The sequence below is a fragment of the Leuciscus leuciscus genome (genome assembly GCF_965113295.1).
Source record: "Leuciscus leuciscus genome assembly, chromosome: 19".
Lineage (NCBI taxonomy): Eukaryota > Metazoa > Chordata > Actinopteri > Cypriniformes > Leuciscidae > Leuciscus > Leuciscus leuciscus.
The window spans coordinates 10,919,336-10,939,113 of NC_138743.1; the positions used below are offsets into that span (position 1 = coordinate 10,919,336).

At 38.4% G+C, this 19,778-nt stretch overlaps 1 protein-coding gene across 3 annotated transcripts in view; it reads right to left on the bottom strand.

The window, feature by feature from the left end:
• Positions 1–4,900: 4,900 nt before the first annotated feature.
• Positions 4,901–19,778, bottom strand: part of galnt14 (UDP-N-acetyl-alpha-D-galactosamine:polypeptide N-acetylgalactosaminyltransferase 14 (GalNAc-T14)) — a 94,542-nt gene continuing 79,664 nt past the window's right edge. For all 3 annotated transcript variants that reach the window (XM_082148250.1, XM_082148251.1, XM_082148249.1), the window contains 8 exons: positions 15,770–15,873; positions 13,269–13,395; positions 11,869–11,961; positions 11,679–11,762; positions 10,942–11,086; positions 8,301–8,420; positions 7,598–7,913; positions 4,901–5,121 (listed from right to left, as the gene is read on the bottom strand). In XM_082148250.1, the coding sequence (XP_082004376.1) occupies positions 7,755–7,913; positions 8,301–8,420; positions 10,942–11,086; positions 11,679–11,762; positions 11,869–11,961; positions 13,269–13,395; positions 15,770–15,873 (832 nt within the window). In that variant the 3' untranslated portion in view covers positions 4,901–5,121; positions 7,598–7,754. The remainder of the gene's footprint in view (positions 5,122–7,597; positions 7,914–8,300; positions 8,421–10,941; positions 11,087–11,678; positions 11,763–11,868; positions 11,962–13,268; positions 13,396–15,769; positions 15,874–19,778) is intronic.

Here is a 19,778-nt window from a genome sequence, read left to right on the forward strand (position 1 = left end):
TTTTTTCCTCCTCGAATATGAACTCCATGTTCTCCTATATCATAAATGAGTGCTTGATTCTGATTGGTTAATCGTGGCATCTAGTCATCCTTAGCAATGCTGTATATCAGAACCTCTCATCACTGTATCACGCAGCCAATTCGCTTCCTTGTATTATGACCTCTGAGGACCTTAGTATTAATGATATTACTGTAATGTTTCAGTGTTACTTTGTCTTGTTGCGATTTTTTTTTACAATATAATTGACCTTTTTTTTTTTTTTTAGTGGAGGCACATAATACACAGATAAAATAAGAAAATAATCTTCTCTCAAATCATTATTTAATATAGCTGCCCCTTATATGGAGAAGCCATTTCAAATCATGTAAATGGATTTCAATTTGTATTTACTTAAGAAACACAGTTGTGATGATGATGCAAATAGCCAACAATTACTTTAGTGGAATTTAAATGGCAATGTGGCCAGAGGCTGTAGACTTTTCAGTGGAGTGTTTAAGTGCACTATTGCTGGGGATCCTTTCACTCGCTCTTTCTCCCTATGACTGACGGAGGGCATGCAGACTAGGGGTCTCGGCTAAGCTTCCATTTGTGAGCGACAAGCTATTTTTTTTCTCTTTACACTCTGCCAAAAGATCATTCCAGTGTTTACTCCTAAATACAGTGACTTTGGAAATGATTTTCCTTTTATCAGCATTGAACGATTAGTCCCTGAACAGCTATGGCACACCTTTATGTTTTTGAATAGTTATTTTGAAATGCAAGCATGAATCTGAAAATATCTGAAGTCGGCGTGACAGGAATTACAGCCCATTTTACTTCCTTCAATGCAACTAAGTGAAACAGGATATTCATGCATAAAAAAAAGAAAAGAAAAAAACCCCTTAATTTTATCCATCACAAACTGATTGGATCATGAAAAGTGGGTGTTATACAGTGGGGTCAAGTATAGGTTAAGATGGCTTGGTGATGTCAGCCGAAAACAAAGGTTGCTTTGGAGCCAGAACAAGTTTCCTATGCTATTATGAAATATCACAAAGATTACAAATGCAATAGATATACTATGTTATGTATATATTATGTTGACCCAGGAATCATACATTTTAATTAGAAGCACTAACTGTTTTATGTAGCTTATCTGATATGAGAAAATACATTTTTATGGCCTGATGTATGGTTGCCAGAGCTACAAAAAGAAAACCAAAAAGAAACAAACTAACATGAATTCAAATCACTTCAAAAAGGTGTCATGGCAGCCACTAAAGAGTAAAAAAGAGAAACAAAATGAACTCAAAAGCAGATAAAAGAGTAGGAATTATACTGCAGAGTTTACTGCATGGAGGAAAAAGAAAAATAGCAAATAATTAAGAAATCACGATGTGAGAAAAGTGTAGCCTACGCATCATTTTCTCTATTCACAAATCTGGGAAAGGATCACGTTCAAATTCGCATACTCTCTTAGTAGTTACTTTTTAGTGAACGTTAAAAAAGTATGTTCTACATACTGTATGTGTATGAATGTAATCTGAACATACTGTAAGGGTGATGTTTTTCCTTCGCGTTTTTCGCGTACAGACGACAATGTTGTCAAAACGATCCCTGTTCACACGGATCTGCGAAAAACTATTAAAAATGCTGTATTCTGCTGCCAGGCCAGTAGTTAGCAAAGTTGTCACTTTGTAAAGAAAAGCTGCACACCTATAGACTGAATACGTAATACGCATGCGCATGATGTCACCATTTTCATAAATCCGTGTTTTCTGTTTTGAGACAATAACGATATCATTTTCAAAAACTTGCACTTTGAGACCCGTTTTCAGGCCCCGAAAACACAATTTTCGTGTAAACGAACAGCCACAATGTGTAAAAAAAAAAAAAATGTTTAGTAGAAAATGGCGTTGTGTAAACGGCCCCTTAGTTTAGTTTTGTTCTGTTTGTGTTCCCAGTGATTGTGTTTCTATGGTTACCAATGAGTTTATTGATTAGTCTCACCTGTCTATTGTTCAGTTCCTTGTTACTTAGTATTTCTAGGCCTCAGTTGGTTCAGTTCTTGGTCTTGCATTGTACCTCTGTTACATGTTCTCCAGAGTACTCCTCCTGGATTATCCGCATTGTTTCGTGTTTATTAAAAGAGGCACTGCAATAGATTCCTCTTCTCTTCATTTGTTAACTGTGACACATACTACATTTGTCACGTTTTCATTGTCATGTGACTTACAGCTTCAGTTGCGTTGTTTCACTGCCATTCACAATAACACCTCTCCTGTAGCCTCATGGGATAATCAGTAGTTTTTGCCTTCTGTTTTATGAATACTTTGAATTTGGACATATTACTCTTTTTTTCACATGCTATATTGTAGGGAAATATGCATATTGAAATGCAGCCTGAGCTTTATGCTCTTCCTCTACACCAATACATCTGTTTGCAATAATGATTAGATTGATCTGATTGGTGCAGAGCGAGAGGTATGTTTAACCCTGTCAAGCCTGACATTTGAAATAATAATCTGAAAAATCTTTTTTTTAAATGGAACCATTTATTGAATCTTTAGACAAAATAAATAAAAATACCAAAAGAATGTTTACTTGGTAAAAAGTATAAACAATAAATGTTTTAAACGTCTTTAATTCTTCTATTCCTTTCTATTTTGATCATTCATCATGCTCTTTCATTATTCCTCATGGTCGTATGTTCTTTATATTGTGAATTTTGAAGCACTCAGCAGTGTTAGAGCAGTAGGTCTGAGCTATTTGGTCAGTGTCTGTGATAACCCACTGTGGCAGCTTGCTAGTTGCCTCCTGATAACCATTCTGAGAGCTGGATAATGATGACCCCACACACCATGTGTCTAGACAGGAAAATCTCTCTGAGACAGAGAGACAGAGGGATTCACATGGAGACAAAAGCCTTTCTGTTGATTGCAAGAACTTACAAGAGGAATGAAACACCTGGTGCTGTTATTCAGTGATTACATTTCATTTTCATGCGATGCCAAGGCTGGAGTAATTGTTGTCCACTGAGACACAATAAAGCTGGTTAATATGTTTCTCTTTCTGGACTCTAGCCCCTTTCCTTCGATACAGTGGAAGTTAATCCACCTTGGTTGAATGATGTTCAAGGTTGTGGCAGGGGCTGTTCTCTCTATTTAGCATCACTGAATTTGTCTTTATCAGGCTAATGCAGAGTTGCAGTTTCCAGCCCTCCGGTGAGGCAGTGTTTTCTCTCTCTATCATGAAAAGTTTACAATCTTTTAAGCTCAACACACTGGATATTTTGAGACATTACAATTATCTTAAAGCTTCCGCTAAGAAAAATAGTCCACTATAATGTACAAAAGAATTGATTATTGGCAACAAGGTGTACAATGCAACTATATTATTACATTAATATTAAATTGATTAAATGTCTTTTGAGGTTATTTTCACTACAGTCAATAACTGGGATGTAAGGTGGCTTTGTGTTAAAGGAGGGAGAGCGAAACCGTAGTGTGTTACAAGAGGCATGAAGTAGTGCCAGCAAATTTTAATGTGTGGTCATTTAACACTGGCAAAATTTTGCAGGTAAAATCCAGTCCTCTCAATTGGAATCTATGTGATCTTTAATTTAGTGTGAGGGCGAAAGAATTCCCCATGCAAATTTCATAACAATTTGAAGTAGGCCATGCGGAATCAACCATTCTATTTAATAAACAATTTCCTGAACACGTCTTCCATTAGACGAAAAATAGAGAGCCCTGCTCCCCAACTCACACCCTTAGAGTGTAACACATTTTTCCTGCGCCCTTGGTTCTGGAAGTATTTTTACTTCTGGAAACCAGAAATCTTGCTGTACTAGGCTGGTTGTGCCAAGACAAACACTTTGATATCACCACCATAGAGCCACAGCGATTACACATTGCATATTTCAGAGAAATCAACTTATAAAAGGATCATTTGTTTCTGCACATTAAGCTATGATAAAAAGTATTTTAAAATGTAGAAAATTACACACTTCTGACGCAATTTGTAGTTGAAAGAAAGAAACCTCTGATATATCGATTTAAATCATAAAGAAGCTCTTCTGTTGTGACGCATCATTCTTAACCGCCAGGATTCCGAGATTCCCTAAAAATAGGCAATTGACTAGTGCAATCTCTCTCCTCTCACCCCTCTCATCTCGATCTTCCCGTATAATGACTCATTCTTACTGAAATAAAGTAGGCATGTGGAGACTTGTAAATACAATTCAGTGCACACTTTTTGCATGTCAGGAATCACAATTCTTTAAAGCTTTTAGGTTCAAACTCTGCAAAGCTGGTGGTGAAAAAGCTGGTGGTGAAAAACCTGTGGTGAAACCAGGAGGCATCTTAAGCATCAGGAAGTTGTATGTAAGGAAACAGCAGAACCTAATTGGATGTAATTGCCGGGTTAGACTAGACTACAGCAAGCGATGAGGGCATTTGAGCTGTGCCACGTCTGAGTCTCAGTATTCTCCCGGCTCCTGCAGAGCTCAGCCTTCTAATGAGAAGAGGAGGACAGACTGAGGAAGTGGTAATTGGATCCTCCCCGTCATGTCGCCTGGGCATGTGTGGCGATGGGGCTGTGCTTTATTTAGATCCTCCAGGCAAACAGTCTCAGTTCTCCACTTACTAGCAGCAAACACAGAGCTTGTGAGAACAAACCTCTCCTGACCATCTTGAGCTCATTTGCTTGCAGAACAGAAGTTTGCTCTCTGCAACTGCATGCAGCAGCTATGCCATTACATTATGGACTAATGAGGCTGTGCTGACATGCTAAGTGAAGCAGATGGCCTCTGCAATCCGTTTGGGATTTGTCTATTTTTGATGATCATGTTAGCAACTACCTTAAATACACTTGGATCAGTCTTTACTTATGACCAGGAATAAATGCAAGCAGCAGGCCATTAATAAAAAATAGGATATTTATTGTATATCGATGTGCTAGAAGATGTATCTCACAAGTGCTTCGTATTGGGGTAAATTCAAGCGAAACAGAAATAAAAAGGTTGTGCGTTGTTCTCCAGTGTGAGCGTGTATCACACTCGGTGAGTGCCCCACAAGTTTGTGTGTCCAGCTGCCAAACTCTGTTCTGGAGAGCATCAGTATGATTGACACTCCGGGGAACCTTGAAAGAAAGACAGAAGAGAAGATCAGCCAAGGTACAGCCATGAGAGACTGGGTAGGCTAGACTGGATACTATGTATGTATGTCAAACTTTAATATGAGATTCAGAATTTATTTCAATTGAGGCTGTCCAAAACATTATACTGTCTGATTAGGTAGTATCCGAAGGTAGGAAAGCATCAAATTGCATTTTTGAAGGCAACCTTAATGTATCTTGTGCAGCCTTAATTTAAATTCTAAATTAACTTAAAAATTAAACATTTTAATTTCTAAACTACACACTTTTTTTTTTACAACCTAAGATTGTATTTGTACCAAAAACTAATTCGGAATAATCAGGGATATTACAAACACGTTACATATCAAGATTATGTTTTGGATGTAATGAGTAAAGTTACATGATACTTCTTGAATGTATAATATAACAACACCAAAACTACTTTTTAACTGTCTCCCCATAACACAGTCAAGTAGGCTTGCCCATTGCATGAGAAAAAATGTCTACACTGCAAGCGAGTGGCACAACGCAAAGCAACAAAACTAGGCCACCCCCATTATAATCAACAAAGCTGTCTACACTGCAAGTTGTCAGGAAGATAAACACAGCAAAAAACACCACACACCAAAAAAAACCTGCAAGCCAGAAAAACCCTGCAACGTTGTCGTTTTGGAAGAGGAGTCTCAGCCAACTGATTGTTAGAGCTCAAAGCTAGATAGATAGTAACCAATACATTATTTCCATAAAAAATAAATAAATGTAACAATTACTTTCTAATGGAAGCATGTTTTTGGAAGTGTACTTTTAAAAGTATTGTTGCCCCAGCATAGAATACAATGATTAAAGGTGAGATGTGTAATTTCTTTGCCACTAAACATAATTGACATTAAAGTAATTCTTGTACTTCAGCTTAAACTTATTTCAGTTGCGTGTTCTTGTCTCGTTTTGTTTTAAACACATGGCTTGTGATTGTGTTTGCTTGGCCATATGCTCGTGTTTATGTCATGTTTGATGTGAGCACATGGCTTTTCATGTGTGTTTCCTTGTGCCATGTACTCTCCTGTCTATTGTCTAACCCTGCCCATCTTGTTACCTAGCTCAAGCTCAAACCGATGCGCAACGTTTTACTACGGTTTCCGGGTTGAACAAACATGTTTCCTGGAAACAGTGTGCAACAGGGTTTCGTCACGTTTTCTCTTGTTTGGTGGGTGTGTCAAAAAAATGTCAGCCCAATCAGCAGCAACATGAATATAAACCATGCGGTATTAAAGAGACAGCTCGCACAATGGGTCCAAGTAAAGTCGTTTACAAATGTGTCCGCTGCAGCTCTGTATACGCAACAATTGAAGATATTAGAAGACATGTTTATTGTAAGAGTTTTATAGTAAAAATATAGCATATCAATAGTGATCAGCAATAATGATAAGCCTAATTCTCACAATAAAAATAATAAGATCATATAGATCATGGCACAGTCTCGGAGGTAAGAAGTGGATTATCCTTCACCTGAAATGCGAGGCAAATGTTGGATCACAATAATTAGGAACCACAGTTTCCACAAATCTGAATTATAATATTCTGGACGGCAATGGCAGTGACTGTAACATTGAGTGTATTTTGCAGTATTAAACACGTATTTATACCGATTTCATCAGGCTCTGAAAATTCTTCAAAAAGAACACGAAGAATGGCCTTCTCAGCTGCCATTGTTGCAACTCTTGCGTCATCAGAACAGGGTGTTCAACGCACCACCATTTACGTTTAAAAAACGTTTTACAAATTTTTGTCGGGGCTGAACGCAGCCCTGATTATTGGTTTAGTTGCCCCACCAGTCCTCCCTCGTTACCTGCCTTGTTTGTTCCATATTTAGAGTACATTTACACGACAAAGATATGCTTAAAACAGAGAAGTTTTCCATGTCCAAACGACACCATTGTCAAAACGATCCCCATTCACACGGATATGCGAAAACTACTAAAAACCCTGTTTTCCTCCTTGGGATAGTTTTTGTTTAATTTTTTATAACAAATAAATGCCCATTTTTGCATTATTGAGTCTTCGAATCATCCCTTACCACAACCCTGGCAGATCATATAGAACATTAGTACCAATAATTTCTAAAGTCCACTTAGGTTAACAATGCTTTTGGGAAACACAGTCCTGGTAGGGATACTCAAACAAACAAGCAACGTTTTGATATTTACAGTGTCTTCAGGGGAATCAGCCAACAAGCACCTAACTTATAGTTGACTTTGCATATTAAGCTGGGATAGAAGAAAATATTTTGCCATTAGAAAATGACATACTTCACCATTAAGTATTTGCATGATTATCTTTAAAGCTGACTCAAATTTGTTTTGCTTAAGAGTTAACATTTAAACAATAACATTGTCAGACACGCCCTTAATGTAGAGTATAGCATTAATATAGCGACAGTAGTGATTTCATTAAGTCAGGATGTTCTGCAATCCCACCATACCTGGGGTGTGCCGAAGAGACAAAGGGAGTGAACATAGCAGAACAGCAGGACACAGATGTAGCCCCTCCTGGAGGTACACACTCGCTCTCTCTGCCTCTCTATCCATCTTTGACTCCAGCTGAGCTCTGAAAGGTGAGGAGAGGCCAAGGAGGAAGGATCACGAGAAAGGCATCTCCCATCTCTGAGTGTGCGCTGACAGTTCGCATGGGCTGATCACCAGCATTTTACTGCTCTCGATGCCGTCCAGAGCCATCTCGCTGTCCACGCAGAAACGAGACGCCAGGTGCTCCAGGTGAGTGCCAGATTTCTGCCAACGCTGCAGTAACACAGGAGACAAAAACTCATGGATAAGTACACATTTGCTGCAGACAGTATAAAATACCATGCATATAATGTTTAGTGTACATTCATACTTCACACATATCTATACGTACAGTACGCCTCCCTGCACAACAAACAAAATGTTTTCTGATGCTACAGTATGCTGCATGTCCCTGACACTGACATGACAAATGTGACGTGTGGAAACGCTGACATCGGCCTGAGAGTAAAGCCTCTCCTGAGGGGCTGTCTAACACAGGGACTGATACTCATAGAGCTGATGTCAGTAGGTTCCTCTGGGAGATTTCTAAGTGCGGCCTGATTTATGGTCTGTCACAGATGTCTCCCGTGCTCTCGTCTGAAATTACTGCAGTGGGGGTACCTGCTTGCCATCGCTGATGTTGCACGGCACGAGCAGGATCTGGGAGGCAGGGAAAGTGGTGGAGACGGACAGACAGTGCTGCTGCTGGCGGATTTGCTGTCCGTGGGTGTAGATCCACTCCTGTGCAGGAAAGAACACAGGCTTTTCTGATGCTGAACCAACATATAATGAAATGAAAAAGCAATAGCAATTTTCTTTCCAGAGAATTACACAGATTTCAATAGATTGCATGCCATTACTGACTAGAACAGAAACTAACAGAAAAGATCTTCCAGGTGTTTTAAATGTTATGTGACAGATTGGACTGGAAGCTCAATAAACCTCAATGTTTTTAAATCAAGTATCCTAATTTTTGATGAATGTAAAAAATTGAAACGAGTGTACTTTTTACTATTCTTAACAGTAATACCATGGGTTTACTTCACAATCCATCTTTAATAGGTTTGCATTTACATTTACATTCATGCATTTAGCAGACACTCTTATCCAAAGCGATTTAACAATAGAGGAAAATAAGCAATTCGTCACATAGAGCCAACAATATTCACAGTATACAATGCCAGGTTTATTAGAAAACTAGATTAGGAAACAAGCTAGAGCATTCCCAGACTTGTTCATTTAAAAATGTCTGTTCTAATCTGTCACCTCCACTTAAATGGTAAACAGAGAGAGAGATCTTGGAAGAAAACAGATACTTTTGCTTTCCTCTGAGAAGGTGGTCTCATTTGCTGTTCTGAGACATGAAGAGAGAATGACGCACGAGGGCAGTGTGAAAATGTGCTTTTGTGAGCCATGCTGATGAACTGCTTCCCATCTGGTGAGTCTTACAGACGCTTAACAAGGTCACACGCAGCAGGCAGCAGGGAAACATGCTCTTGTGGTGTTATGAACACACTTAAGAGCGCTGAAATCACTTTTGGTGCCTGAACACCACATCTACTGTCTCTCATCGTCTCTGGGCTTTATAATTTAGAGAATAAACATTTTAGAATGTTTTTTTTTTTACAATGCGGAAGAGACTGGGAAGAATGAAAGTCTAAGGGCCCTATTTTAACGATCTGAAACGCAAGTGTCAAGCGCAAAGCGCAAGTAACTTTGTAGGCGGATCTCCGTCGCTGTTGCTATTTTCCCGCCGGGATAAATGCCTCTTGCGCCCGGCGCAAATCTAAAAGGGGTTGGTCTGAAGTAGCTTCATTATTCATAGGTGTGGTTTGGGCGTAACGTGAAATAAACCAATCAGAGCGACATCTCACATTCCCTTTAAGAGCAGGCGCGCTTGTTCTAAAGCGGATTCCTATTATAACGGCGGATTTGCCAGGCGCGCGCCAGCAGCGGTTCACAGCCGAGGAGACCGACGTTCTCGTCAGGGACGTTGGGGATGGAGAAACCCACCCAAATTAACTTCGGTAAAACAGGCGTATGATAATTTGGGTAAATGTGTAAGTTAGATGTATGCTTTTATAATAAATTGTCTGTCTATCTATCTATCTATCTATCTATCTATCTATCTATCTATCTATCTATCTATCTATCTATCTATCGTAATAATGTATGATTTGCAAAAATGAAAACTGCTGCTTCTGTGTAGATGAGAGAATCAAAGTGCGCGTTGTGCACACGCTACATTGATTATGGCCAAGCATGCGCCCTTAAAATAGCATATGAATAACATGCGCAACGCGCCACTGACTTTAAACTATTTTTTCCTGGTTAGTGGCGCAATTGTTTTCTAAACCTGCAAAATAGCATGAAGGAACGTTTGCGCCGGAACACGCCTCCTCTTTGCGCTGAACCGCCCCCGGGAGCGCAAGTGTATTTCTTAGTTAACCGACGTGCTTCTATGGAGGGAAAAGTCTGCTTTGCGCGGGTGCAAAATAGGAATGATACATGCGTCGGTGTACAAAGTCAATTGCGCTGGGTGCAAGATAGGGCCCTAAGGCTTTATGGCTATTAGTTCAAGGCTTTGGTTTAACCAAATTATAAATTTTATAAAATATAAAATTTGAAATTATTAAACATTGATTACTATTAAAAAATGTATTGTTCATTTTAAAATACCCTATATATAGTTTATGATTAATGAATATGGAATTTTATTGCACTTTAACACTATTTCCTTAAATTCAAAATTCAGTTATCTATCCTGTTTGCTGCCTCAATTAAAATTCAGGAGCTGAATAGACTTTAATAGCCATTCATGGATTCAATTCTGAATGACGCACAACGCTGTTTTTTCCAGGCTCATGTGCAGGTGAGGGAGCCATGAAGGGTGACAGTAGGGCAGATTAGCTGCTCAAAGACCAGAGGGCACCTCTTTGTTTAATATAATTACACAGCAGTGCATAAATGTGACCTGAATTAAATCCCATTACCCCGCTGTAAAAGCTGCCCTTTCAACATGCCCCTGGTTGCATAGCAGTTAATGTAATCTAGCATCTCAGAGTAGCAGCCTAACTGTGTGAGATGTCACCGATTCCTGGCGTGAGAGTAAAAATACACACTACCTTTGCTCCTTTTCTGATCTTAATAGAATAGAATTCCTCCAGCAATGGCAGTACCAACATTGATTGATAAGGAAAACTAAATCTGCTCATTTAATGCTTCAAGCATGCTTTGTTTATATTATGCCAGAGTCTTGTACCTGGTTGGCTGCTGGAACGTCTTTGGTGATGGTGCAGGGTGCGAGTGTGAGCACTGGGACATCCTGTCCCTCAACTATTCGAGACTCTAGACAGTTCTGTCTCTGCCGAATTACACCAGACTTGGCATCAGAATCATCAGGAACTCTGGATTTGGAGATAGAAACACAATAGTGTAATGATAATAAATACCCCATATAGAGAAAAAAAAAACTAATAATACTCTTTAAATATATTACATGTTTCTCCTAGAAAGCAATGGGTATCAAATGAAAAAGTCAGCATGAAATAAATATTCACCCCGTCAATTTTGTAAATGCATGTGATAGATCTGCATGTGGTTCATCCATGTATATGTATAACTTTATTTTTTGATCTTGTTATGTTTAGGCTAATTAAAATATTATAACTCGATCTTTCAGTGAAAACAACAGACTTCTCTCTGGTGATGTATCCTGGACTTTTGTCAACTTTTATATGCCAAATTAATAAATATAACAAAAATAACAATTGTCTTTTAAGAAAAAAACAACAACCTAAAACTAAGTAAAATCTGCCATAGTGGGTGGAAAATCTTTCCCTCGAGACAGATGAGAGCAGATGGTCAGCAGCTAGTCTACAACAAACCAGCTTTAGACACAGAGAGGCCATACACTGCCATGCTAAATAATAACATGGCACTTTACAATCATCCATCACCACCCGCAGACACTCAAATACACACATCACACTGACTCACTTGAGCTCTGGGTAGACATTGTCCAGATACCACTTGAAGGATTTGCACCTGAGACTCTTGCGGAGCTCCTGCCTGCCGTGAATGCTGATAAGAGAGGAAGAGAATGAGCGGAATAAGAGATGAATCTTTTCCCTAATGCCTCCCCATTATAGATACATGCATAAACACACACATGCTATCAGTCACTCACTCTCCATAGGACTTCCCCCGAGCAGCCGGTCGAGCTGAGTAGTAGAACAGTTTGAACTCATCCATCCAAACCTCAGCAGTCCTTCTGGTGTTCCTGAAACAAAGAGCATTGAATGTGAACACCAAAGTGTGCTAAACACTTTCCTCTAAAATACGCACTTCAACCTCAAGAAGATCATTAGGATGACTTGCCAATTCATCAGTACATTTACTAAAAATATTGTCTGTACAGCCAGGTATTGAACAGACAGATTCTGAAGAAAATCTGAGTGGAAACCCTAGTCACATGCTAGGGTATTGTGGATGTTTGTCAGGTAATTGCTATGCTGTTGCTAAGGTATTCAGATTTTTTTTTTTTTTGGCACATTGCTATGCAGCTGCAAGGGTTTTCTGGGTGGTTCATACTGGCAAAAGTCACAAGATTGTACATCTCTCAATATTCTGATCCCTAGATATCAGTCGCACAAATTGAGCTCTCATTCATGTCTATGGCACAAGCAGAGCAGAATGAATTCCACGGTTAAGTGTAATATTAAGGGGTTTACTGAGAGGAACTTTAAGAAAGCACCTACTGTTATACAGTTACTGTGAAATTAATATAAAGATACTTTAAATTTTATCTACTTTTATGTAGTTTTATTTAATCAAGTTATTTATTTACTTTATAATACTTTATTTATTTATTTAAAGTGTGGCATGATTGATGCCAAGAGCTGTATAAATGATATTCAGAGGGAGTGGAGGTGTTATATAAATATAAATGATTTGTTTCTGTATGAAAACTGACAATATTTTGCACGTCTCAGTTCATCAAGACATTTTATTGCAGGCTGTGAACTAAATCTACATATAAACAAACCATAGCTGATTGTTATATATCTAACAAATAACTTAGCTAACAGATGTAAAAGGACATGGTTTTAAAGAGTATCTAGGAAAGCCAGCTGATGCCTTCAGCAATTATTCATTAGAGCCTCTGAACTATATGAGGAAACAGATTTTGTTGACTGAGCACACTGCATAGTAATTCAGATTCAGAAAGAATGTTGTGCTATGCTCTTAATATTTCATTCGGTTTCATGTTGAGGTTTTTCCCTGGAGGCAAAACGTGATAAAATAAAACAAATTTTACACAGCAGATTTTCTTCCAGGCAGAAGTTGGAGTATTATCTCTATCTTTGGCAAGAAAATTCTAACAAATAACACAAGAAAACATTCAACAGAGATAAAAATAAAAATGATTAACATATTCAAATGTACAGGTTAAAACCCCCCAAGGACAAAACAAAGTCTTCTAATGTAACATTTTTTTTACATCCTTTATCAGCCGGATTATTTTATTAAAAACTCAGATGGATAGGAATTAATATTATAAGTATGTGCACTGCTCGGGACTCTTACTTAATGTATGTGTTGGCGTTGCCCTCTGGGAAGATGTAGGGATGTTTCTTGCGGAATACGTGGCCGACCCTGCTACAGGGAATTATTTCCAAGCTTCCTCCACACATCCATACTCTGAAAGAAATCTCTACAAACACAATACAATAAACACCAATCACAGTGTGTTTTATTTAAAAAACACATTATGCATTGTATTTATTTAACCAAAAATACAGTAAAACAGTAAAAATATATATAAAAATGTTTTTACTGCCACTTTTGATCAATTTAATGCATCTTTGCTGAATAAAATTATGAATTTCTTTTAAAAAACAGTAGTGTACATTCATAGGTGGCTCTCCTGACATGGTATATGCAGAAATGTACAGTATAAAATGTATGTGCATATTATGTCATGTAGGGAAAAATAACTTGCTGACATGCGTATATGTGATTTACAGTAGCCCTCCAGGAAACTCCCTTGTCTTACTCTCATGGCAAGAATTAGATCATACGGCTGAAATCTCCTGTCTAAATATAACACTGCCCAACACTCATTTGCAATTATGAGCACAGTAGCATACTTGAGTCTGAAAAAAACATCGCTGCAACCAGTGGCGGCTGCTGGTCTTTCAAAGAGGGGAAGCTCATTTTCGGCCTACATCATAAAAATTGTCCATTTATTTATACGTAAATTCTGCCCAACGTTCCTTTTCAAGAAAATGCTCTGTGACCCTATATCGTTTCAACTAGGCGTCTTTTCCAGTGACTTGACCAGTGTCCTCTCAATGGCCAGCAGAGTTAGGTATAATTGTAAAAATGTAATAATATAATAAAGGTATAAATGATAATATAATAAAGTATAATAATAATACTACTAATAATATATAGGCTATTTTTAATTATTTGAATAATTATTGTTTTAATTATTACTAATAATATTATAAAAAATATAATAGGATAAGTAATAATATAATAAAGGTATACATTTATAATTGTGTGAAATGTATTATGAAAAATGGCAAGCAATTTCAACAAGCAAATACCAAGAAAGAGGTAGCAGCAGTTTGTCTTTTGACTATCACTTGAAAAATCCGCAATGGGACTGAGCTCCAATAGCTTCAGCGGCAGAGACTTTTTATTGTATGAAATCGCTGTCAATCAAAAGGAGATGCAGCCCCTCCAATCATCACGCGGAAGCCCGGAGTCCGGGCCAGCCCACTCCTCATTCACCCCCAGAGACGCTGAGCGTCCGTGGGCGGGACATAATCGCAGCATTTATCCAATGACCGTCTAGTTTCAAAGCGCTGAAAAAAACTGTTCAGAGCAGCCCCATTGAAGTCAATGGACGCTGGGCTTCAACAGGGAAATGCACTGTCTGTGACGCTACGGGAATGTATGAGAAGGAAATCGAGTCAGCCGACCTGCTGTATGTAGCTGATCTGAACGAACTCGTCTTTGAGATTAACGTTTTCTAACGCATTTTTAGTCAATAAAATGTTAACACAATAGTACATATTTGACCATTAATTTTTTTGACATTATAGGGGAAGCCGAGCTTCCCTTGCAGTCTTAAAGAAATCCCCACTGGCTGCAACAGCTCCATCCAATTCCCCACAGTACATTGCTCTTAAGGATTTTACAAAGTCAAGAAAAGAAAACCCTTAGCAATTAAATAAAAGCACCAAAATACTGTAGATACGGTTAGAGAAAATGTATTCCAGAGATCAAGAGAAGCTATTTCTACGTTCAAATGTCATTGTGAGCCATTTCCTCTCGGTGATAAGACAACAACACTAAGGACCCTTTCACACCTACTATCTTGTTTGGTCCAGATTTTCTGACTTTTCAGTTTGATCTGAATCCAAATTACAGGTGTGAAACCTCCCCCGGACCACGGTCCGGACCAAACAGATGAAATTTGGTCTGACGAAAAGAGGTAGTCTCAGTCCGGATCAAACTGAACAAAGGTTTGGTTCGTTTCTAGTGTGAAAGCATTTTCTGTATGGTTCGGACTTTCAGACCATTTACAGGAAGTTCCGGCGGTTTTCGCAGGATTGCTTGCAGTCTTTTCCTCCTTTCCTGCCGGCAACAATAAAAAGTTCGCACAACGAGGATGTTCATTTGGCGAATTTGAGCCTTGAGTATAGTTGGTGCTGCAGGTAGTAATGCCGTAATAATAACAGTATAGTGGTAACGATATGCGTCTGTTCATTCATTCTTGTCAAAGTTACCCGCCGAATTGACAACACGCTGACGTCAGACACAGGTCCTTTTACAAACCAATCAATGTCAAGATGCAGCCCACATAGATGATGACGACAGGACGCAAGTATGTCATATAAAGTTATTTAGTGCGCTCGCATAATTGCAAGGGTAAACGAAACCAAAACTTACCGAATGTATAAAATGTATCAAAACATGAACCTAAGTTTCCTCCGTCAGTGCTCGATCACGGAAGAAAAGTGATTGAAGGTTTATGTGCCATCAGACAGGTGCTCTCATGCATTGTAATAACTCACCAAAGTTCTCCCCTCCCCAGATGTCCATGGCTGTGTCATATTTTCCCAAGCGATTAAACCAGGATCTGTCAATCACAAAAAGTCCGCCTGCGATGATGGGTGTTCTGAGGGTTGAAAGAGTGAAAAAAGAGTGAAACATTAAGACTCTCTTGACATTAAACACTTCAATCCAGGTGACTGCTTAAAATACTGCTGTCACTCAGGATTGATGTCAGAAAGTATTTCTTTTTGAATGTGGTTTGGGTGAAAAGTCTTGGAACGAGAAAAGAGGATAAAAGGTCACTGAAGTGGGGGTGTATGGCCCATTCTCATTCTCCTGATGAAGCTCAGCTTGCCCTTCAAAATCACTGTACCCAGAGAGCTGCTTCAAGTGCTAAGGAAGGACACTAGAGGAAGTGGCTCCGGTATTATCGGAAGCATTTGAATTGCATCAGCCATAATCTCTCATTGTGAAGTGATAGGACACATCGTTTCCTCTGCCTCTCCTCGGGGCCACTCACGTACTTTCATTTCAGATTCATTTACTTTTCACAAAGCTATTCTCATCTTATTTTAGTAGGCAGAAACAAAGCCCAAAAGCTTCAACAATTGGGCTCAGTGTATGAGTGTAAAGTAGAAAAACCTGTCAAGGGTTGTAAAGATGAGAGAGTGTGAATGAATTTTAAATAATGCAACAAAATGTATTTCTAGAATAAAGGTATGCAAATAAATGAAATGCATACGTCACTGCCAGACTTGAAAAGACGTAATAATCCTAAATCGGATCACTTAGAAAAGTAACAATGCACACCTCCTTAACAAGTGGCATGATTGGAGGTATCCATAGCACAAACATGTGGGACCATTTATGAGTTTAAACACACATTGATCCCAAGTATGCCTTAGCAAATACCTCTAATAATAACTATGTTATAGACCTTATGTAGCCCCGCCCCTTTTCAGCGCTGCGCTCGTTGTCTTTTGACTTCCGGTCTGTATTTTCACAGCGATCTTGCGTATTTATGAATGAACGGCTCGTTTTAAAATCTTCCCGGTCTACTGACATCTGCTTTAAACATTACAGTCCTCGTGATAACTTTCGTTAACTTCATATTAAGTAAATCCACTTCAAAATCGAATTACTCCTGGACAGCAATGCCATAGAAATATACAGAGCGACCGCAAAAACGGAAGTTAAAAGACAATATTCTAAAGATGGCGGCGCCCTCGTTTCTCTGGCGCATAAGGTCTTTAGGAAGGTCATAGAAGAATATAACCTTTAAATCTATTTGAAGTGTCACCAAACCCACTCTGGATGCTAACTGCACACCACTGCTGTGTTTGGAGTAATTTCCTGTACATACATTAGCATTCAAATGTTTGGAGTCAATCGTTTTTTTGAGCCCCAGCAGGGACACCTTAAATTAATGAAAAGTGACAGTAAAGACATTTATAATATTACAAAAGATTTTTCTTTCAAAAAAATGCTGTTCTTTAGAACTTTTCTATTCATAAAAGAATCCTGAAAAATATATATTTCCACAAAAACATTAAGCAGCACAACTGTCTACATAATAGTTAGAAATGTTTCTTGAGCACCAAATCAGCATATAAGAATAATTTCTGAATGATCATGTGACATTGAAGACTGGAGTAATGATGTTGAAAATTCAGCTTTGCCATGACAGGAATAAATAATATTTTATATTAATAATATTAATAATAATAATAATAATATTTATATATTAAATAGAAAACAGTTATTTTATACTGTAATATTTCATAATATTACTGTATTTTTTTTTATTAAATAAATACAGCCCCAGTGAGGATAAGACAATTCTCTCAAAAACATTTTTTTTAAATCGTACCGACCAAAAACTTTTAAATGACAATGTATGTAACACATACACAAACTCTTGCTAGACAAGAAAACAACTGGCTGTCAGTCAGGGTCATGGTTGTGTGTTCCCTCTCACATATCATCCTGATATACACATCACTACTTCCCATCAGTGTCCACACACACACACACACACACACAAACACACACAGCTCTCAGTCACTCAGTTATCACCGATCTCTTCTGCATCTGTTGGCGGATGGGCTGTGAGAAACCCAGGCCGGTGCACAACACACGCAGGAGCAGACGGGATCTGAGCCTCTCTCAGCCTGACTGCCTGCTTATCTGAGCTATTAACAGCCTTCATTACAACAGCCTCTGAGAGAGCTAGGAACAATGCGGATTACACCACAACAAGAGGAGAGAGAGAGACAATTGAGGAGAAGGAAAAACAACCAGGATTTAAAGGTTGATATTGCTTTGTTTAAACAATCAAAAATGTTTTATAGCAACTCAATATTTTAATTATGATTTAATTCCTCAGTTCTTAATGATCAACCAGACTGAACTTCTCAGTGGAAATCAATGCTTCAATGCAATGCCCTTTTCTCCCTTCAAAGACATGAAATTAAAATACTACATACGTTCCTAATAAATGCCCCTGCTCTAACTAGGGATGTTATTCTGAAGAATTTTTTGATTGTTTGTTTTATTTAAAATGTAGTAAATTTTTTCACATCTGAAATAACTTAGTTTTTTTGCTACCAAGGCCACACAAGGGAGGAAAATAAAATTAACCAACTTATTTTTATATTTTCTGAAGAAAATGCAAATGATGCTTTCCCATGTAAAACTCGCCTGTGTGTAAAAAAAAGTGTAAAAGACCATTCTTGTGTATTTGAGACCATGCCAATTCTCACCAATCACAAAAAACTAATCGTCAATTAAAATCAAAATGAAACTAATCCGTACATCAAACTGAGATTGAAATGATTCACTTCATAAAATTTTGATATAATACAAAATAATTCTAATCAAACATACAGTAAATCTCAAAATAGATGAGATCCAATAGATTTTTTTTTTTTTTTTTTTTTAGGGCATTGCTATACAGTTTCTAAGGTGTTGTGAGTGATTTAAGCATGTTGCTTAGGGCACTTAAGGTTTAAAGGGCACTTACAGGTAATTGTTTGTTGGCTCAAGTGAAAAGAATCTCTATGACATTCTGGACCCTAGATGTGAGATATGGGTTCCATCCTTCTTTTAACGTTTAAAGTAAATTTTTTGATTAAAGTTAGATTATTTTAATATAAAATGATAATGTATTAATTTAAATACTTTTAAGCCATCCTGTGGCCCTCTTGGAAGCTTGCTGAGGACCCCTAGTGTCCCCTGGCCTCCTAGTTGAGAACCATTGTGCTAGTTTAAAGGACAAGATCAGTATTTTACACTTAAAGCCCTGATGAACACTTAAATCGTTTCTGATGAAATGGAACAGTTAAGATAAAATTTTGGACACATGCTGCTGTCCCGAGAATTTTAGGTTCTGTTTCATTCCTACTGACCGCCAGAGGCAGTGCAGAGCACTAGTGGATAATCGCTGCGCCAGCTAGATAGATCGAGAAGAATATAACAACAAAGTCACGTCATGACGCAGACCGAGACGCGAGGATATAAACCACAGTGACTCGGTGCCCAGCCTCTTTCGCTTTCTCGCTTTTGATAGGTCGTTTGTTTTCACGCTGTCCCGTGCAGCTTACATGAGTTGCGAGGATTCGCCCTCCCAAGCTGTGACAGCGCGCTTTCCACACCATCATCAGGACGGATATCTTGGATTATTTTCTTCATTACGTGAGTGCATACGATTATTTGTTGTTGCGTCGGTGATACCCTGTGCTTCACGGTACTATCCGGTGGCTGGTTTCGACCGCGTTTAGGTTGCGTTCACCGCAAACCTATAACGTTATCTGTTATATATATATATATATAATCATATCTTAGATTCATTGCATACTCGCCGTAGTGCTAGTCATTGAATGCCTCGCGGTTCTATCCGAAGGCAGACTTGACTTAACGTTACTTGTGAGAACGTTTCATGCTATAGAATTTTCGGTTCTATCCGAAGATTTTTTCGAACTGCTCAGTGGGTGCTATTACAGTTTTAAGTGCCTACGGTGCTAACCGAGG